The sequence below is a fragment of the Cervus canadensis genome, chromosome 11 (assembly GCF_019320065.1).
Source record: "Cervus canadensis isolate Bull #8, Minnesota chromosome 11, ASM1932006v1, whole genome shotgun sequence".
Taxonomy (NCBI): Eukaryota; Metazoa; Chordata; class Mammalia; order Artiodactyla; family Cervidae; genus Cervus; species Cervus canadensis.
Window position 1 is genome coordinate 30,391,245 of NC_057396.1, and position 17,991 is coordinate 30,409,235.

General features: G+C 40.8%; 1 protein-coding gene across 1 annotated transcript in view; it reads left to right on the plus strand.

The window, feature by feature from the left end:
- Positions 1–1,528: 1,528 nt before the first annotated feature.
- CRTAM (cytotoxic and regulatory T cell molecule) overlaps positions 1,529–17,991 on the plus strand; it is a 28,480-nt gene continuing 12,017 nt past the window's right edge. The window contains exons 1-6 of the mRNA XM_043482851.1: positions 1,529–1,547; positions 1,669–1,758; positions 9,412–9,555; positions 12,392–12,544; positions 14,275–14,418; positions 15,862–16,023. Of these exons, the coding sequence (XP_043338786.1) occupies positions 1,713–1,758; positions 9,412–9,555; positions 12,392–12,544; positions 14,275–14,418; positions 15,862–16,023 (649 nt within the window). The 5' untranslated portion in view covers positions 1,529–1,547; positions 1,669–1,712. The remainder of the gene's footprint in view (positions 1,548–1,668; positions 1,759–9,411; positions 9,556–12,391; positions 12,545–14,274; positions 14,419–15,861; positions 16,024–17,991) is intronic.

Sequence of the window (17,991 nt, forward strand, 5' to 3'; positions counted from 1 at the left end):
ATCCTTCAACTCTCTATTTTGAAAAGTGGTACAGTGCAACCTGAGCACTGAAGAACTGCTGCTTTCGAATTGCGGTACTAGAGAAGACTCTTGAGAGTCCTTTGGACAGCAAGGAGATCAAACTGGTCAATCCTAAAGGAAATCAACCCTGAATACTCATTGGAAGGATTGATGCTGAAGCTCCAGTACTTAGGCCACCTGATGCAAAGAGCTGAATCACTGGAAAAGATCCTGATGCTGGGAAAGATTGAGGGCAAAAGAAGAGGAGGAGGGAGGCAGAGGATGAGATGGTTGGATAGCATCACTGACTCAGTGGACATGAACTTGGGCAAATTCTGGGAGACAGTGAGGGACAGGGAAGCCTAGTGTGCTGCAGTCCATGGGGTCACAAAGAGTCGGGCACGACTTAGCAACTGAACAACAATGCGACCTACTGATCCCCCACTTCTAGAAGCAAGTCCATACATTTCAGTATATTCAACAAGGAGAACCTTCTATGGCCCTCGTCACACCAGCTGGTGGCAGAGATGGGGCTATTTCCCACATCTCTTGGTTTCAATTCCAGAAAACTCACCATCAGTGCTGCTCACACTTGCCTTCTGATACCTGGAGACCTTGCTAAACATACCAGCAGCTACTCACTCCAATGAAATTCTCATTAATCAGTCTGGAGTGGACCCTACCAGTCTGCATTTCTTAGCTGCGGGGCCCAAGGCATTTAAATCCTCAAACAATTTGAGAAACTGGACATTATACCCTGCTAAACTCTACAAGGAAACTCAATTTTCTCTCTTTGTATTCTCTATCTGTTAAATTAGGGAAAATATTTGAAAGACATTTTTGATGGATATAATGTTCCCTACCCAAACTATCAATACATTTAAGAATGTTAACATTAATTTCAACTAGAACCAGTAAATATTACTTCCTTTAACAGTTCTCTAAACATTGAAGACTAACCTATTTTCTAAACTTAAGTCTATTTGTATTGTGAAGTGTGTCCCTGAAAAAATGAAATAAAGTCTACCTCAATTCGTCCAGTTAATGAGAATCAAATGCCAAAACTCCATATTGTCACCCCCACTAGATCATTTTCTCCTTAAACACAAGGCTTTATCTTTCATATCTGATCATATCTTAGAACAGTACTGAACAAGATGGCTAGGTACAGATGGTGGATGAATGATGGGAGGAGAGGGTGAATGGATACATAGACTTTTTAAATGAGTAAATATATTAATTAGTGAATTCTGCCCCCTGATAACTATAGGAAATTGTTGCCAGAGTTAGAAATATATTCACAAGGGTTCAGCAAAACTTGTCTGATTTAAACTGTTTAATAAACTAGAAAAGTGAAAAGAAGCTGACATCACTACACAGGAACCTTTTCATTTCTCTCCCACCTCCTCTCTCTCCAAAAGCCCTCCAACTCGTTGACTTATAAGGACTACCCACGTGCGGTAGAAAGATCTGTGCCACCAACACATCACTCACCCCTCTCCACCATCAGGGTGACACATGTGGTCCCCTAAATGTTCCACCTGGAGGTATTTTGAGGGCAGCTAACAAAGAGGGGGCTTCCAGAGCCAATGGAGGAGGTGTGACATGAGGTCACAGAGCCACTGCCTCCCCCTCTCAAGAGAAACCACTCTGCTCTATTTATTTCAGAATCCAGAGGAAGTCGACAAAGGGTGACAACAGCGGAGCACAGCATGTGGTGGAGAGTTTGCAGCTTGCTGGCGTGGTTCCCCTTACAAGGTAAGGACTCGGAGCGCGTGTCTTTTTGATGCTCGGTTGACCTAATGTTTGGGCACATCTATCAGTCAGTCTACTGCTCTCAGAGAGGACTGACTGCAGAAGCAACTCAGGTAAACCTCTCACTTTCCACGTAAATCTCTCAGCTTCCACTACGATTACACACTGGAGGGATGTTACAGGATTAATTGACTCTCGTGTTCAATTGCTAAAGGGTCTATAGAAAGGGTCGTTGTCGTGTGTGTCTCCGTGGAATCTGTGTTATGGCAAAGTGTAACTAACAAGTTTACTGTCTTTTAAGTTGAAAGAGCATCAGTTTGGCATTTTAAAACCTTTTTATTCTTTGGTCTTACTGTACAGCACAGGGAATGCTGCTCAAAGTTATGTGGCAGCCTGGATGGGAGAGGGGTTTTGGGGGAATGGATACATGTATATGTATGTCTGAGTTCCTTTGCTGTCCTTTGCTGAAACTATCACAACATTGCTAATTGGCTATACTCCAATACAAAATAAAAGGTTAAAAAAACTCCTTGTTGCATAAGCCTGAGCAAAATAACTTCTCTGAAACAGTTTCTACATCCTGATATTAAAATGATAACGATGTTTGATCTACCAAACCCTATTGTTATAAGGATCAAATTTCAATTGTAAAAGTACTTTGAAAATGGCAAAATGCTAGACCACCCTTAATTAGTTCAGAAATCATGATTCCAGTGAAAACTTTGTGCTTATTTTTTGAGTCACTTTACATTTCCTTATTATTTGCAAATGTGATTTTGGATGCTTAATTCTTATGTTGCATTATGAACATTAAAGAAAGATACTTAGTTCTTCTTAGCACAGGTTAAATCATTCCTACCCCAAAGTGGGGGCAGGATGTATTGTCCCTGAATCTCTGATTGCAACTTGTATCATTTTCTTGCAAAGAAAATCACACATAAACAGGGCTGCTTGCTTCTTGGGTGCTTGTTTTCAAATACCGAATCTATAGTTACCTTCCAAGTGAAGCATCTCTCCTCCTAAATCTTCCTTCTCCCTAGAACTGCATCTGGAGAATGCTTTCTTTTAAAACTAGATTTCCTTATGGCTACCAAAGGGGAAAGGGAGGGGGATGAATGAATTAGGAGTTCAGGATTAACATATTCACACTACTTTATATAAAACAGATAATCAACAAGGACCTACTGTAGAACATAGAGAACTCTACTCAATATTCTGTAATAACCTATGGGGGAAAGAATCTGAAAAATATGTGTAACTGAATCACTCTGCTGTACACCTTAAACCAACATAACATTGTAAATCAAGTATACTCTAATACAAAATAAAAATTAAATTAAAAAAAGACTAGATTTCCTATCTTACACAGTACTCCAGTTTCTTACTTTATACACTTCAATTAGTGCTCTCGTGTTTGGTCCCTGTACCCTGAGGCACTTAACAAAGATTCAATTTTGGTAATAAATAAGTTTCTTCAATAAGTGGCTTGAAGAAGAGCTAACACTTTCATAAAAAGTACATGTAAGTGGCTAAAATTAGAATGCTTTCTATTATTTCAAAATTTAAAGCCTTTAACTGACCTTCACTTTTTCAGTGAGTCATTTCCTTTCAAAAATACCTCACAAAAATAATGTTTTAAATAAAAACTACAACAATCATGCTCTAACGTAAACCCAAGATAAGTCTTTTAGAATATAAATTACCCAAGTACTGTTTATGAAGAAAGGTGAGTAAAAGTATTTATTGCATCATGCACAGTGCTGGGTAATTTATGTTAATTTCATTTATCCTAGCCAAAAAAAAAAAAAGAGAGGTATTCATATCCCTAATTTATATATGATAAAATTGAGGTTACAAGAAGTTAGATAACCTGCTAGTAACTAACAATGTAAATATCAGTAAAGCACATAGTAAAAGTACTATCTCAAGAAAGTTTTCAGGGAGAGTGTATGAATTGGATTGTGATAGAAAATATGCTTCTTGATGTGGTTCAAAAGTTTGAAGGCCAGTGATTTGCACAATATGGAAGATTCATTGTTGAAAAATCCTCAACTGAAAACTCATCGAAGGGGGCCGTGCAGAGGGCATCTAGGGTCAGGGTACTGAGAACCAGGTGCCCACTGTGTGCTGTGCGTTCAGTCCCTCCAGTCATGACTGACTCTCTACAAGCCTGTGGACTGCAGCCACCAGGCTCCTGTGTCTATGGGATTCTCCAGGCTAGAATACTGAAGGGGGTTACCATGCCCTCCTCCAGGAGATCTTCCCAACCCGGGGATCGAACCTGGGCCTGCCTGCGTCTCCTGCATTGCAGGTGGATTCTTCACCCACTGAGCCACCTGGGAAGCCCACTCTAACCTAATCTTACTCATGCCCATCAGGGTCTCAAACAGGATAGGAGCTGACCATGCTGCTTTCTTATCAGCAAAAAGGCAACATAAATTGCCAGCTGTTTTTAGCTAATTGAATTATGGGAAGATCATGACACCTTCTTTTATTGCACAACTTCAATGGGTGCCAAAAACTTACAGACCCCCCCCCCAAAAAAAAGGCCTATAATCTTGGAACCTGCCGTCTTTTCAGGATTCCTACTGGCAGCTCCTAGGGTGGGTCAAACACAGTAAGAATGGAGAATTTTTCAAAATTCATCCCATTTTCCTGTATTGTGGATGATGAAAACCCACCAATTTGCACCCTCTATTCTGGTTGTTTCATGGAGAGTAGGATGCAGGGAACACTCCAGTTGGAGATGGAGTGAGGTCCTCTCAATACTTCCTTTGACCAGGAAAGAGCCATCCATTTACTGACATGTTGAGACAGATTCTTTAAAGCTATACTGGAAATTATTTAATTATGACAAAGTTTGATTCATTTTCACACATAATTTTCTCTACTGAGTCTATCTAAAGAATAACAATGATGCCTTTTTATAATGATCTGAATCCAAGCATGTTTTGCCTGCTAACCTCAAAAGAGGAACACAAATAAGGCTCTGATTTGAGACTTAACTCATTGTGTGTCTCTGATTCTAACTTAGCTCCAGGCTTTATTATTTAACGTAAAGTGAGCACCCTATTAATATATTTATTAGTGAATATATACATTTACTCATATTTAGCCACTGATTGAACAAATACTTAAAATCTGAGATTTTGCTCAGTCCTGGGAATACAAACAACTTTTGTCCGAGGAGTTTGTAATCTATCCACAAGAGACATACTCGTAACTGAAAAAGTGGTGTGTGAAGTGCTGTAAGAGAAATCTACTTGAAGCCTTTGGGAATCTGGAGGAGAGAGGAGGCCCCTGAAGGGGAAAGAGAGGCGAAAGGCCAGTTGAGTTGGGCAGGTTCGACAAAAGTGGTGTAATTTGACTTGAGTCTTGAAGGAGCTAAGAAAGGCATTCAAGGCTGAGAACAGCATGGACAAAGGCAAAGCATCTTCTTGAGTCCAAAATTTACGGAGTTTGCAGGCGGCCATTTACATGGGGCACCTGAAAGGGAGTATCAGCAAATAAAACTGGAGAAGATAGAGGGTCCAATTATCTGAAACACTGGCCTGATTCATATAGGCAGTGGGAGCCACAGAAAATATTCTAATGAAGGGATCGATTGAATTTGTATATTTTATATGTAATTTTTTTTAAGAATCTGAGTTTTTATTTTATTTTTAATTTTTGGCTGAACTGCAAAATCCCACAGCTTGTGGGATGTGGGATCTTAGTTCCCTGACCAGAGATCAAGCTTGGGCCCCTGGTAGTGAGTGTGCAGAGTCCTAACCACTGGACCACCAGGGAATTTCCTTTAATTGTAATGTTGAAGCAGATAAAAATAAGTTAGTAATAAAAGTAAGTTAGAGGGAGCAGAGGCTAGAAGGAGGTTACTGCAATGGTCTAAGAAAAAAAACAATGGAGGCAGTGATAGTAGTGAAAAAGAAAAAAAGAAATGAATTGATTCAAGAGATGTTTTGGAGAGGGAAGAGGCTGGGGTGCCTCTCAGATACCTGGCATGCTTGTGATGCCAGTGATGACTACAAAAAAATGCTGGGATGGAGCAGGTGGTATGTGTTAGGTAGGTGTGGAGCACAGAACAGTACAGATGACGGGTTCCAACTGGACGTGCTGAATTCAGGGTCCCTGAAGAACAGACTGGCTCTGTCCTGGGGTTTTAAAATTGGTTGCAATTCAATAATTGGGCTACTAAGTAAAAGAATCTTTTCCTTTCTTCAGTCTGCCATGATGACCTATAGTAGGGCAGATACACTGCAACTCCCCAAACCTTGGGAAAAACCAAGGACTCTTAGGAACTGTGCAAATTTTATCTCTAGGTGCTCTGGTAGGTAGTTATGACTCCTGCTTGCCCTTCAGCTTCAGAGTCAGTCATGTGCGCTTTGGTGTGAAGCTATTCCACTCCTAGGACAATTGGCTCACGAGATGGGGGGTGGAGATGATGGTGAAGGTCATAGGTTCCCTTTCCACATATAAACCAACCACAAAGACACACTCTATAGCCTTAGACTTAACTAGTGACCTCATAGCACATGGCGGTGCATGGATGGATGAACCCAGTCACGGAGATAACGACCAAGCCCAGAAGTCAATAATCCGCTCAATAAACATGACCTACCAGTAGTAAGTGGTGACCTCCTAGGAAAGACACCACAGTGATTCATTGCCAAGCTCGGGATGTCCAGCATTTGGGAGTCACATCAGAGAACTCTGAAGACTGACAGAGAACTAGCAAATAGGCACGGGGCACTTGCTGTCTATGCTAGAAATGCTAAGGTGAATAAGGATATAATATACATGTTTTTAGAGCCTGCAGGGGAGGAAGTGGTGAGCTAAGAAGATACCCCACACCCAATCCCTCTGACAAAGGTGAAAGTTTGACTCTAAATTTGGGTGAAAAAAAGATTTTAAAGACAAGTTCCACTGTAGTTTTCAACAGCAGCAAGAGCATCATGGGGAACTTTTTTCTTAGAAGATGTGGCATCAAAACTTAGGAACCACTGTCCTTCTCTTCTACTCTTTGACATGACTTAGACACGTTAGCCAATATTTTTAAGTACCGCAGCTGAAGCAGTGTGGTGCAGTGGCTTCTCACTGAGCTAGTCTTCCTTTCTACAGTGATTTCCTGTCTCTGAATCAACCATGGGGTCTACATGACAACACTGCAAGAGAAACAGGCTTAGGAAGCCAAATGCAAGGCTAGGAGCCAAGAGCAGAGGAAATGACTGGTGTTCTAAGCCTCAGATGCAGTCCTTTCCATCTGGAACTCGGTACCTCTTCTTGTGGTCAGCAGCCTGACCCTGACATCTCAACAGCAAGAGCAGACACTCATCTTGGGAGATAGAATTCTTTGCCATATGCTAAAACACCATGCTACATTTTCATACAATTTTTAAGACACTGTAAGGATTAAATGACATGATTTAATTCATAAGCATGCATTCTCAAGAAAAAGACAATGATATATACACCTTTAAAATGGGAGACATTTATCCATAAACAGAGTGCACATAAATCTTGCCTCTCCCTTCTCCCCCAGTGTGGGCTTCCTGTCTAGACAATCATTTTATCAAAGGTAAGAACATTGGCAAAGCCTCTGAGTATCAACTTCTTGCCTGAAGGATGAAATCAGGGGATGTTGCTTAATACTAGTCTTTATCCTATCCATAAATATCATGTATTTATGCAGTAACTTTCCTCCTCTCTCTCAATATTCTTATGAACAACAGGAGAGCAAAGATAGCTATCCATTGCCTGTATTACAGTGTCATCATGAAAGCTAGCATTAGACCATTACTTTCCAAGCTTATACTGTGATTGTTTCTGTTAAGAAAGAATTGTAGAGCACAGTCACTGCCCTCTTGAAGCTTCAATCTGTGGGAAGCAAGATCATGCACAAGGGCTCAAGATAAAGCAAGAATCATATAACGGGATGATACAGTACAAGTTGGTCTAGATTCAGATTCTTGGCTCAAAAGTTGCTTACCCTTAGAAGAAATTCCATTATCATTTCAATGCATCTCTACTAATATTATCCTTATTACCCAATCATGGGTTGATTTTATAGATGAGAATATTTCCAAATGACCTACCTAAGCAGAATTCTGGCCTATGCCTCAATGGTTTTTTTGAAAACAATCTCTTTTTATTGAATCCTTGTTGTTCATTATAGTATTGGCTGATGATATGAGTATTTTTCCATCAGGACTCAAGGTAACTCTTTTCCCATGAAAGTCAATATGAATACAATACAATAATTTTGGGTGATTATTGCTGGAGGCTAGGTTGAAATTAATGACCTCAAAATGGAACAAACTAAAAAGTCTGTAACAATTAATTCCCAGAGCTCTTCAATGTGCTTTTCTTAATACTTGAAATTTATCACAAGGAAATAAAGTCATTTCTTTTTCCTTTTTTTTTTTTAACAGCTAAGATGATACAGTAAAACTCATTGCATTTGCTATTCATATTTTATAACCCCATGGTATTCTTCTGTTTATAGACATGTTTTGTACTTTCATTGATAAGAACTGTTTCATCCTCAGGAAAAAGAATTCTTTAATTTTAAAGTTGAAAAATAACAAATGGCAATAAATGTGCCAAATCAGCAGTAAAGCCAATTTATTCTTCTATCAATTTCTTTTTTGGGAGGATAACTTTGCAGCTGCTTAGAACTATTGTTTCTCATTCTCTGGGGGTTATGATTTGGGGAAATTACAGACTCTTACATGTGCCCGGGGAAAGCACTGCTGTGGAATATTAAATCAGAAGAGATCCAAGAACATCCACCCTCTGGTGGAGAAGCTCTTCCACCCCAGGGACTTACCTACTCCCCAGGAAGAGCAGCTCCATAATTCACAATAGCCCCAGAGGACATAACATTCTTAGAATCTGAGACACCCCCCACCTCTGCCACCAACTGTACTTGAAGACATGAGTCAGCCCTTTTATAAACAGAGGCCAGAAAGGACAAATTTTCTGGGGTCTCATCACTTAGGTAGTCTGACCCAGTTATATAAGCAAGGGCTTAGAAGTCCACAGACCTAGGCACCAATGCCATCTTGAGGACCTCTGTGACCTTGAACCTCTACTCCCTCATCATCAAGTGAGCAAAATCACTCTTCCTTTAGAGCAGGGACACCCAACCTCTGGGATCTAATGCCTGATGGTTTGAGGTGGAGCTGATGTAATAATAATAGAGTGCACAATATTGTAATGTGCCTGAATCATCCTGAAACCATTGCCCCTGCCTCCATGGAAAAATTGTCTTCCACGAAACCAGCCCCTGGTGCCAAAAAGGTTGGGAACTGCTGCTTTAGAGCGTTAGTTTGAAAGTTGAGTTCAATATCGGTAACATGGAAGACACAATTTCCAGCATATGGCAAGGCAAGTGCCTCATAGATGTTCAGCTTTCCTTTCATCAAAACCCAACCCACTTCATTCATACTCCTTCGGGAGACATCTTGATTGCTCTAGCACACTGCTTCCCTCCTCTCCTTGCAGTTTTTGGTGTGGACTTTAGGTTCTGTTTCTCTAACAAATGTATAAAAATGACCAAATGATGAACGAGGCTGCCTCAAGTCTAAGCCCTTGCCTCAATTCAGTTGCAGTGTGGCCCATGCCAGTCTGACGGTCCCCAATTCTCTTCCTCCACAGAGGCCTTTCGGACCCACCACATGGAAACTGTCCCCATAGAGGAAGGCCAGACGCTCACTCTAAACTGTACCGTTTCTCAGGAGACCACCTCTCTGCAGTGGCTGGCCCCCTCGGGCTTCACCATTTTCTTCAATGAACAACCTGGTAAGTGAAGAAGAAAGAAACCACCACCAGACCTCAACCTGACGGATTTTCCAGACAGATAGGCTGGTGGGCCAAAAAGTCAGCATGAGTCACCCCAATGGTGGGCTTGGCCCCACCTACTGTGAGATGTAAATCGCACCCAGGAGCCTGTGTTTTACACATGGCTGCTTTTTTTCTGGCAGGAAGTCTGAAATGGAAACCCCACCAGCATGGTTGGTAAAGGGGGCTCAAATGACAAAGCCCATTTCCGCCATCCACCTCACCCCCAGGTCACTTTTTGACTCTTAATGACCATGAAACCACCCACAGCACAATGATAGACGGCAGCAGACAGACAGATGGGGGGCCCATGGTCCTAGGGCAGCCAACACGTCACCCCACTTCTACAGACAGGAGCTCCGTTTTCCACCTGAGCAACCCAGAGTCACACATCAAAGCCCACCCCACACTGGCTCCCCTTCTCCCAACGGTCTTAACAAAAACTCAGGATCACTGAGCAATAGGAATTGATCACACGTTTTACTCTGAAAAGGACAGCAGCCGTCCTCTCTCACAAACACGCATTGAGTCCTAGATGCCTAAGATGGGAGGGAACTCTTTTTTCCTCCAATTTTATTACAATATAATTGACATATAACATTGTATTGGTTTAATGTGTACCATATAATGTTTTGATATATGTAAAAATTGGAAAAGAATACCACAATAAGTTTAGCTAATATCTGTCACCTCACATGGTCACAGCTTTTTTTTTTCCTTCTGGGAAGGGATTTTTTAAAATCTATTTAGTTCATCTCTTTGGGAAGTATTTTATGAAACCCTTCCTTTATAATGAGACTATTTTTTTAAACTCTGGATTTTTAAAGTTGTTTTTTTTTTTAATGTGGACCATTTTTAAAGTCTTTATTGAATTTGTTTCAATATTGCTTCTGTTTTTATCATTTGGTTTCTTGACCCCAAGGCATGTGGGATTTTAGCTCCCTGACCAGGGATCAAATCTGTATCCACTGCATTGGAGGGCAAAATCTTAACCACTGGACCACCAGGGATGTCCTGATAATAAGACCATTTTATACCTCCATTTAATACTCCTAATTACCAAATGCTTAGAAAAGTATCCAACACAGCAAATTTCATTCTGCTTTGTAAAAGCAGACCCTCTAGAAAAACTTGATGTGCTTTAGAAAGTATGATTAAACATTGATAGGTTCACTGTAAAATAACTGAATATCTTATTTTAAGCTAAACCAACTAGATTCCAATAGAATAAGTACATATTAATCAATAAAAGTTGAGGGGAAACCTTTAAGGAGAGAGAATTCTGTTAAATAATGCTTTCTGTTGCTTTGTTTTGGTTAAACTGGGCTTCCCAGTGGCTCAGCAGTAAAGAATCCATCTGCCAATGCAGGAGATGCAGGTTCAGTCCCTGGGTTGGGAAGATCCCCCGGAGAAAGCTATAGCAACCCACTCCAGTATTCTTGCCTGGGAAATTCTACAGACAGAGGAGCCTGGCGGGCTATAGTCCATGCGGTCACAAAGAGTCGGACACGACTGAGTAACTAAACAACAACAGTACTGGGAGAAGATGGACATTCTCCAATGCCTTGATCTAGCGTATTGGTTCTCCCTCAAGGGTATTCGTTTGCCCTCCAGGAGACATTTGGCAATGTGATAGTTTTGGTTGTTATAACCAAGGAAAGGCATGGGGATCTGGACTCTAGTGAGAGAGGCCAGAGACGCTGCTAAACACTGCATAATGCAGAGTGTAGCCCCCCGTACCCCCAATCAACAGAGAATGATGGATTCAAATGTCAGTAGTGCTGAGGCTGAGAACACCTGGATTCCAGCCCAGGTAACATCAGTGTCCCAGGACACCATAACCATTATTTCAGATGAGAAACAACCTTCCTTGGTCAGCCAATTGAGGTTTAACTATTTTCGGCTTGTTCACATTATAAATCTTAACATTAGAAAAAAAGAAACAAAGAAAACCACTCATTTCAGGAGCCTCTGATTCGTTAAGGGACCTTTGACTTGAGATGGAAATCCCAGATCAGGACAGAATCAAAAGGAATACTTGCTGTTGGCTAGAACTTCCTGGAACTGTGGGAGGTTTTATGTTCTTGTGGGGTTTTTTTGTTTGTTTGTTTTGTTTTTTAGCTTTGTTGTTGCTTTTGTTTATTTTTGCCATTCCCTAAACATTTGAAAGTACTACATACTCTTTGGGAAACTTCAAATAATAATGAAATTTTCTTCTAAAAATATCTCGGTTATTCACTGTCATATGAAATTGTAAGAACAGTAGATATTTTACAGCTTTGTCATCAAATCAATTTGACAACTATTTTTGTTCCAATCTTATTCATATAACTATAAAATTTAAATAGTGATAATTATGGATAGCTTTCCAATAGTTTTTTAAAATTTAATTGGAGTATAATTGCATCACAATGCTATGTATGACAAGACAGAGAATTGGATTTCTAAGACAAATTACACTGGGGCATTTACATAATGTAAAAAAAAATTATTTAACATCCTCCTGCCACCTGAACCCTTTGCCAGCCCAGGGTTCATAACTTCCTACCAGCATAAATAAAACAAACTGCTTATTTCACCTAGTATCAAAACACTTTATTTCCTAAACTAACTTCGAACTATTGAGAAGTCTCCAGCTGGTAACACTAGAATCTGGAAGGCAGTTCAGTCAAAGATGCGACATCCATCCCCTTAAAGTGTGATAATCAAAAGCTATTCCTGTGAAAAATCCATCCACTGAGAGTCTGCATTCATCTGATACCTCTCCTTATAACAACTCTTGTTCCCTCTTGTACAGCTCTAAAAAGTTCCAGATACCAGCTTCTTCATCACTCCTCCGATCAGCTCTCCATCAGCGTGCTGAATGTAACACAGCATGATGAAGGCGTGTACAAGTGTCTGCACTACGGCAAGTCCGTGAGAACAAAGGAAGTGAAAGTGATCGTGTTAGGTAGGTGCCTGAAAGCCAGTAAAGCCAGCCTGGGAGCAGTACACTTAGGAATGGGTTTTATCATTTTTAAGCTCAGTATTACAATTAAAAAGTGTTGCCTGCAGCAAGGCATTTCCTGGCACCTCTGCCATCTTCGCTGAGAGAAAAAGAAAGGAGCAGTTTGAGTGGCAAGTCCCAGACTAAATGTGAGTTTGTGAAAACTGTCTTTGGCATCAGCTAAATTTTCTCTGCAGGGAACTAAAAGGAAAGAGAATTCGTACTGGCTGAACTGTGACTCTGTGCCAGGCACTGTGCTGGGCTGCAAGGAAACAAAGATGAATTAGGCACGATCTCTGCCCACAAGGAGTTTGCACACTTGTTCAGGAAGGCGAAACACATACACACATCTAGCAGAAACTTCTGACAGCATATCCTAAGATAGAATATATTCAGATGTAACTCTGCTGGACATTCGGCTCACACCCTCTGCAAAACAAGTTCCTCTCTTCTGTTGGGGGATGGGGTTGGGAGGCTTGGCTAGGAAGTGACAGCTGGAACTTGCTCAGTTCTGCAGATGGTCCTTTGTGTTCAGTGTTAAGTCTTAGTATCTTGACTTTTTTGCTTGTAGCAGAACAGATCAATTTAAAACATTGCCTTTTATTGATCTCTAAATACCATAATTCTACATATCACACAAGGATTTCCTAAGACTCCTCTTCTTGCATTAGTTGAGTGTGGTACCTGCCATAAAGTAAAGGCACAGTGACAAAGTCTCTGGGAAGGAGTGGCTCCCTAGGGGTTTTGAGAAGCAATGAGACTCAGCTTTGGGGTCACCTTTCCCTCATGTTGCTGGTCACCCTCAACATCACTCTGGGTCAGGCCAGGTCTGTGCTCTACTGGGGCTCTCAGAACACCTCTCAGAACACCCCATGCCTACCTCTGTCATTGCACCTGACACATGATCTTTCAGTGAACAGTTTAGGGGGCTGCTTCTATCACCATGCCCCTCTTTGAGGGGCCTCATCTTTCCCACATTTGTATTGCCAGCATCTGGTACATATTTGGAAGTGACTTCATAATGTCTTAATGGCAGACGGATGAGTAAATAGATGTTAAAGGGTCCCATTCTGTACCCCTAAGTGTGAAGTAGAACAGAGAAGATGACATAAGCCTATCTGAAAAAACTTTCCTGGACAGAAGTAAAAAGAAATCAGGCTGATGGGCCCTTTAGAGAAATGCCTCTTTGATGGGTGGAGGGGACAGAAGTAAATTATACTGAGGTGAGTCCTAGACTCACGAAAGTTTAGAGCTCAAACAGCCAACTCATAAACCAACTCCTTCACGTCTCAGACAAGGAAACTGATACACCAAGAGGTTGTGGGACTTACCCAAGTTCTTACAAATAGTTGGTGACAGAGATGGGACCAGAATTCCAGCTTCTATTCCTCACCTAGTGTTTTACCACTCAAATGCACTCATCTATAAAATTTAAGAATTATTCTTGTAACACAGTCTGCTTGGGAATTTCCAGAGACTAATCACACACTGGGTGACAAATATTCTGATGACAGCCAGAGTAGCTTTACAAGTACAGAAAAGCCCCTTAACTATATTCTGAGAAAGGTCAAATGAAAAAATATGCCGTTATTTAGACCATCCCCTACAATGATCCCTACAGATTATTAGGCTCTGTGCTTTGTTGAGATATGTAGACCAGCTAATTAAGCACAGAAAAATCAATTTTCTTCTAGCAACTCCTGTCATGCCAACCCTGCAAGTTTCAGTTATCAAAACGCACAATGGAGAAGAACACGTCATTATGAAATGCTCCACCGTGAGAACCAAGCCCCCTCCACGGATAACCTGGCTTTTAGGGGATGGCATGGAGCTCTATGGTAAGTGAAGAAACCATTCTCTTTTCTCCTTTGTTTTCCTTCCTATTTATATTTTTAAGGAATTTTTAAATGTTCTGGCACCCTCTGGTGGCAGAAAGTGCCAGAAAACCCCATTCAATATTTCATCCATCCTTTTCCAGACAAATTAGCCTTATTAACCAGTCGATACTATGCCTTATTCTTTAAAGCCTCAACACAAACAGCATGGCTACATGCTTTTGTTTAAAACAAGGTAGAAACCTAAAATAGTACATGTATTAAATATTATGTTTTCATAGACTCAATGGACATGAGTTTGAGCAAACTCCGAGAGATAGTGAAGGACAGGGAAGCCTGGCATGCTGCAGTCCATGGGGTCACAGGGTCAGACACAACTGAGTGACTGAACAACAACAACAAAGGCTTTGTAAAATTTCATTTTATGAAGGGCGGGAGAGGATAAGATGGTTGCAGAGCATCACTGATTCAATGGACATGAACGTGGGCAAACTCTGGAAGATCGTGAGAGACAGGGAGGACCGGCAGGCTGCAGTCCATGGGGATGCAAAGAGTCAGACACGACCCAGTGACTCAACAACAACAACAAAATTTCATAAAAGGCATAATATAGCTATTACCTGTACCTCCGAGCATAAACTTTCTATCAGACACAGAATTGAAAACATGTTTAGGACTTCCCTGGTGGTTCAGCGGCGAAGACTCTGTGCTCCCAATGCTGGGGGTCCAGGGTTCAATCCCTAATCAGGGAACTAGATCCCACATGCTGCAACTAAACATTCTGCATGACTCAACTAAAGATCCCACATGCCAGAACCAAGACCTGCCACAGCCAAATAAATAATGACATTTCTAAAAAAATATGTTTAACATAATACGTGCAATTGGAGCAGATAAGATCTTGCCTGAACAATGGAGTATCATGTCATACTCTCTGTGGCAGATAAAACTATTTTGATAACAGTAACAACAACAAAAACCTAAGCTTTGAGCCTTTTAACTGAAAAGGAAAACCAGCTGTCATGCTTGGGAACTGATTCCAGTTTGTTTACATTTCAACATACATTTCATTCAATTTTATGTAACCGTAGGTTCAGTCCACTGCCAATTCTAGACCTCTCTTTAACCTGCCTTATTCATTCAATCTGAGTAAGGTCTTGGGTCTTTGTGTTCCACATTAGGCTGTCTTTCTTGTGTAACCATGATAAGCTTTGGATTTTTTTTTTCCAGTAGTGCAGGGTTTATAGGAAATTTCCCACTCTTGTTCATCTGCTTCTCTTTGGGAATGGGGCCAAGCACATCCCAGGTGGCTGAGGGAAATTAGAGTGAGGTTAGAAGTCTAACAGGTTTGCCAAGATGTCAAGGCCATTGGTTTCTCAGAGAACCATGCCACCCAATAGCATTAAACTGTCACGACCTCACACACCACTTTAAATTGCTTCACAGGTGAAACCCACCATGAATATGAAACTGATGGGAAGAAGTGTAATAGCACCAGCACACTGACAGTCCACACATATGGCAAAAACTCAACAGCAAGTTGCATTATCCGACACAAAGGCCTGCAAGGAAGAAAACTGGTAGCACCTTATCGGTTTGAAGATTTGGGTAAGAACCACCAATGGCTGTCTTTGATTATCTTAAATTTACCTTATATCACACTATCAAACAAGATGAAATGGAGTAGGAAAAGTCCTTCAGAGTGAGCTCACTGTCCACAAAGCTTTTTTAAATAACAAATTTCTTTCATGATTGAACTTTCTCCAGCTGGGCGACAGAGTTACTATTCCAACACAGAAGAATCCCAGTTGTGGAGAAAGCCTAACAGAGTGCCATACACAAGCGGGGTCATGCTTGTTTTTTGATCATGACAGCTGGCATGACTTGACCTAAGATAGTTTTATTGCAGTCATGTTTTTGGAGAGACCATGTGAAGCTTACTATATCTCTGTACTTAATCCCCAAGGGGATAAAAGTAACTGAAATAAATGTAAACTTGGCAATATCATTGTATGTTAACAATCATGTACCCACATTAAGTCATGACTATGCTTTAGATTTATTTTGTTATAACTGTTTTAGAGAGCATAGTCTACCCATGTGAATATTCTGAGCAGGGACTTCCCTGGTGGCCCACTGGTTAAGAGTTTGGCTTCCGAAACAGGGTATGCAGGTTCAGTCCCTGGTTGGGGAGGTAAGATCCCACATGCCTCGCAGTCAGAAAATCAAAACATTAAACAAGCAGTATTGTAACAAATTCAATAAAGACTTAAAAAAATGATCCACATGGAAAAAAATCTTTAAAAAATATTCTAAGCAGAACACCAAAAATTAAGAATAAAAATGAAAAGAAATCAAACATTAAATGTGAAGAGGAGTTGCCTCCATTTTCAGAATCTCTGTTCCCTGATCCCATCACCAAAGGTTTAAGGACTAAAAACTATATAAAACGTTTTGAGCCAAGAAGCAGCCTCTGAGAAGTAGCAGGCATCACACATCTATCATTCACAGGACTCCAACCTTCATTACTTTTTAAGGTACTTCTCAGTGTGACCCTGGAAAAGGGAATGGCAACCCACTCCAGTACTCTTGTCTGAAGAATCCTGTGGACAGAGGAGCCTGGTGGGCTAGTCCATGGGGTCGCAAAGAGTCAGACACAAGTGAGCACTCTCAGTGTGAAAAGAGATTCCTGAAGGATAAGCATTCCCTCACACTAGTGAAAGAGGAAGCTGCTGGGTGACCCTGAGTTTGTTGAGAAAACTCTGCATCAAATGAAATAACTGATGAGGAAGGTGCTTGTCAGCAGGAACCTCACTGTGAGAAACTGCCCTGCCGCTCTGTGGGGGCTGGCGCTGTGGTTAACAACTCCCCACTCACTCCCCGTGTTCTCCGCCGGTCACTTTCTCACCAAACCAAAAGTGGGTCTTGAGGAAGCTGGGTTTAGAAGAATCAAGGGCCCCCAGACTGGGCGGAACTGTAAACTGACGTAAATATTCTTTCCTCTCTGTCATTCATCCCCCTCCTCACCTTCCGCCCCCGGCCGTGGAAGGGAGCCTAGGGCACATGGGGAGGCGGGAGGGTCACCAAAGAGAAAAGGAGGCTTCTTTTACCTACATGGCTCTGAAAGGTGTTCAGATTTTAAATAAAAGAACCAACAATATCAATAAATATATTTCAGTTTTCAGCAATTGTTCAAACCATCTCCCAAAATTACTGCTGAAGGAGAAATCACAGTTTCTCCTCCTGGATGACCATAGTTCTATACATATACAGTGTGTGTGTGTATGTATATATATATTTGTATGTATATATACACATACACAGACTATTGAATATATATGTGCACAATTGTATATATACACTATGGCGTATATATATATATATATGCCATATATACATATATACACACACACATATATACATACATATATATACACACACATATACATATACACACATACATATATATGTATATATATACATATATATATATACACACAATATATACCATGTGTATAGAATATAGTCATATACACATAACCTGTTTTGTACTTAACTGTGCAATTATATGAACTC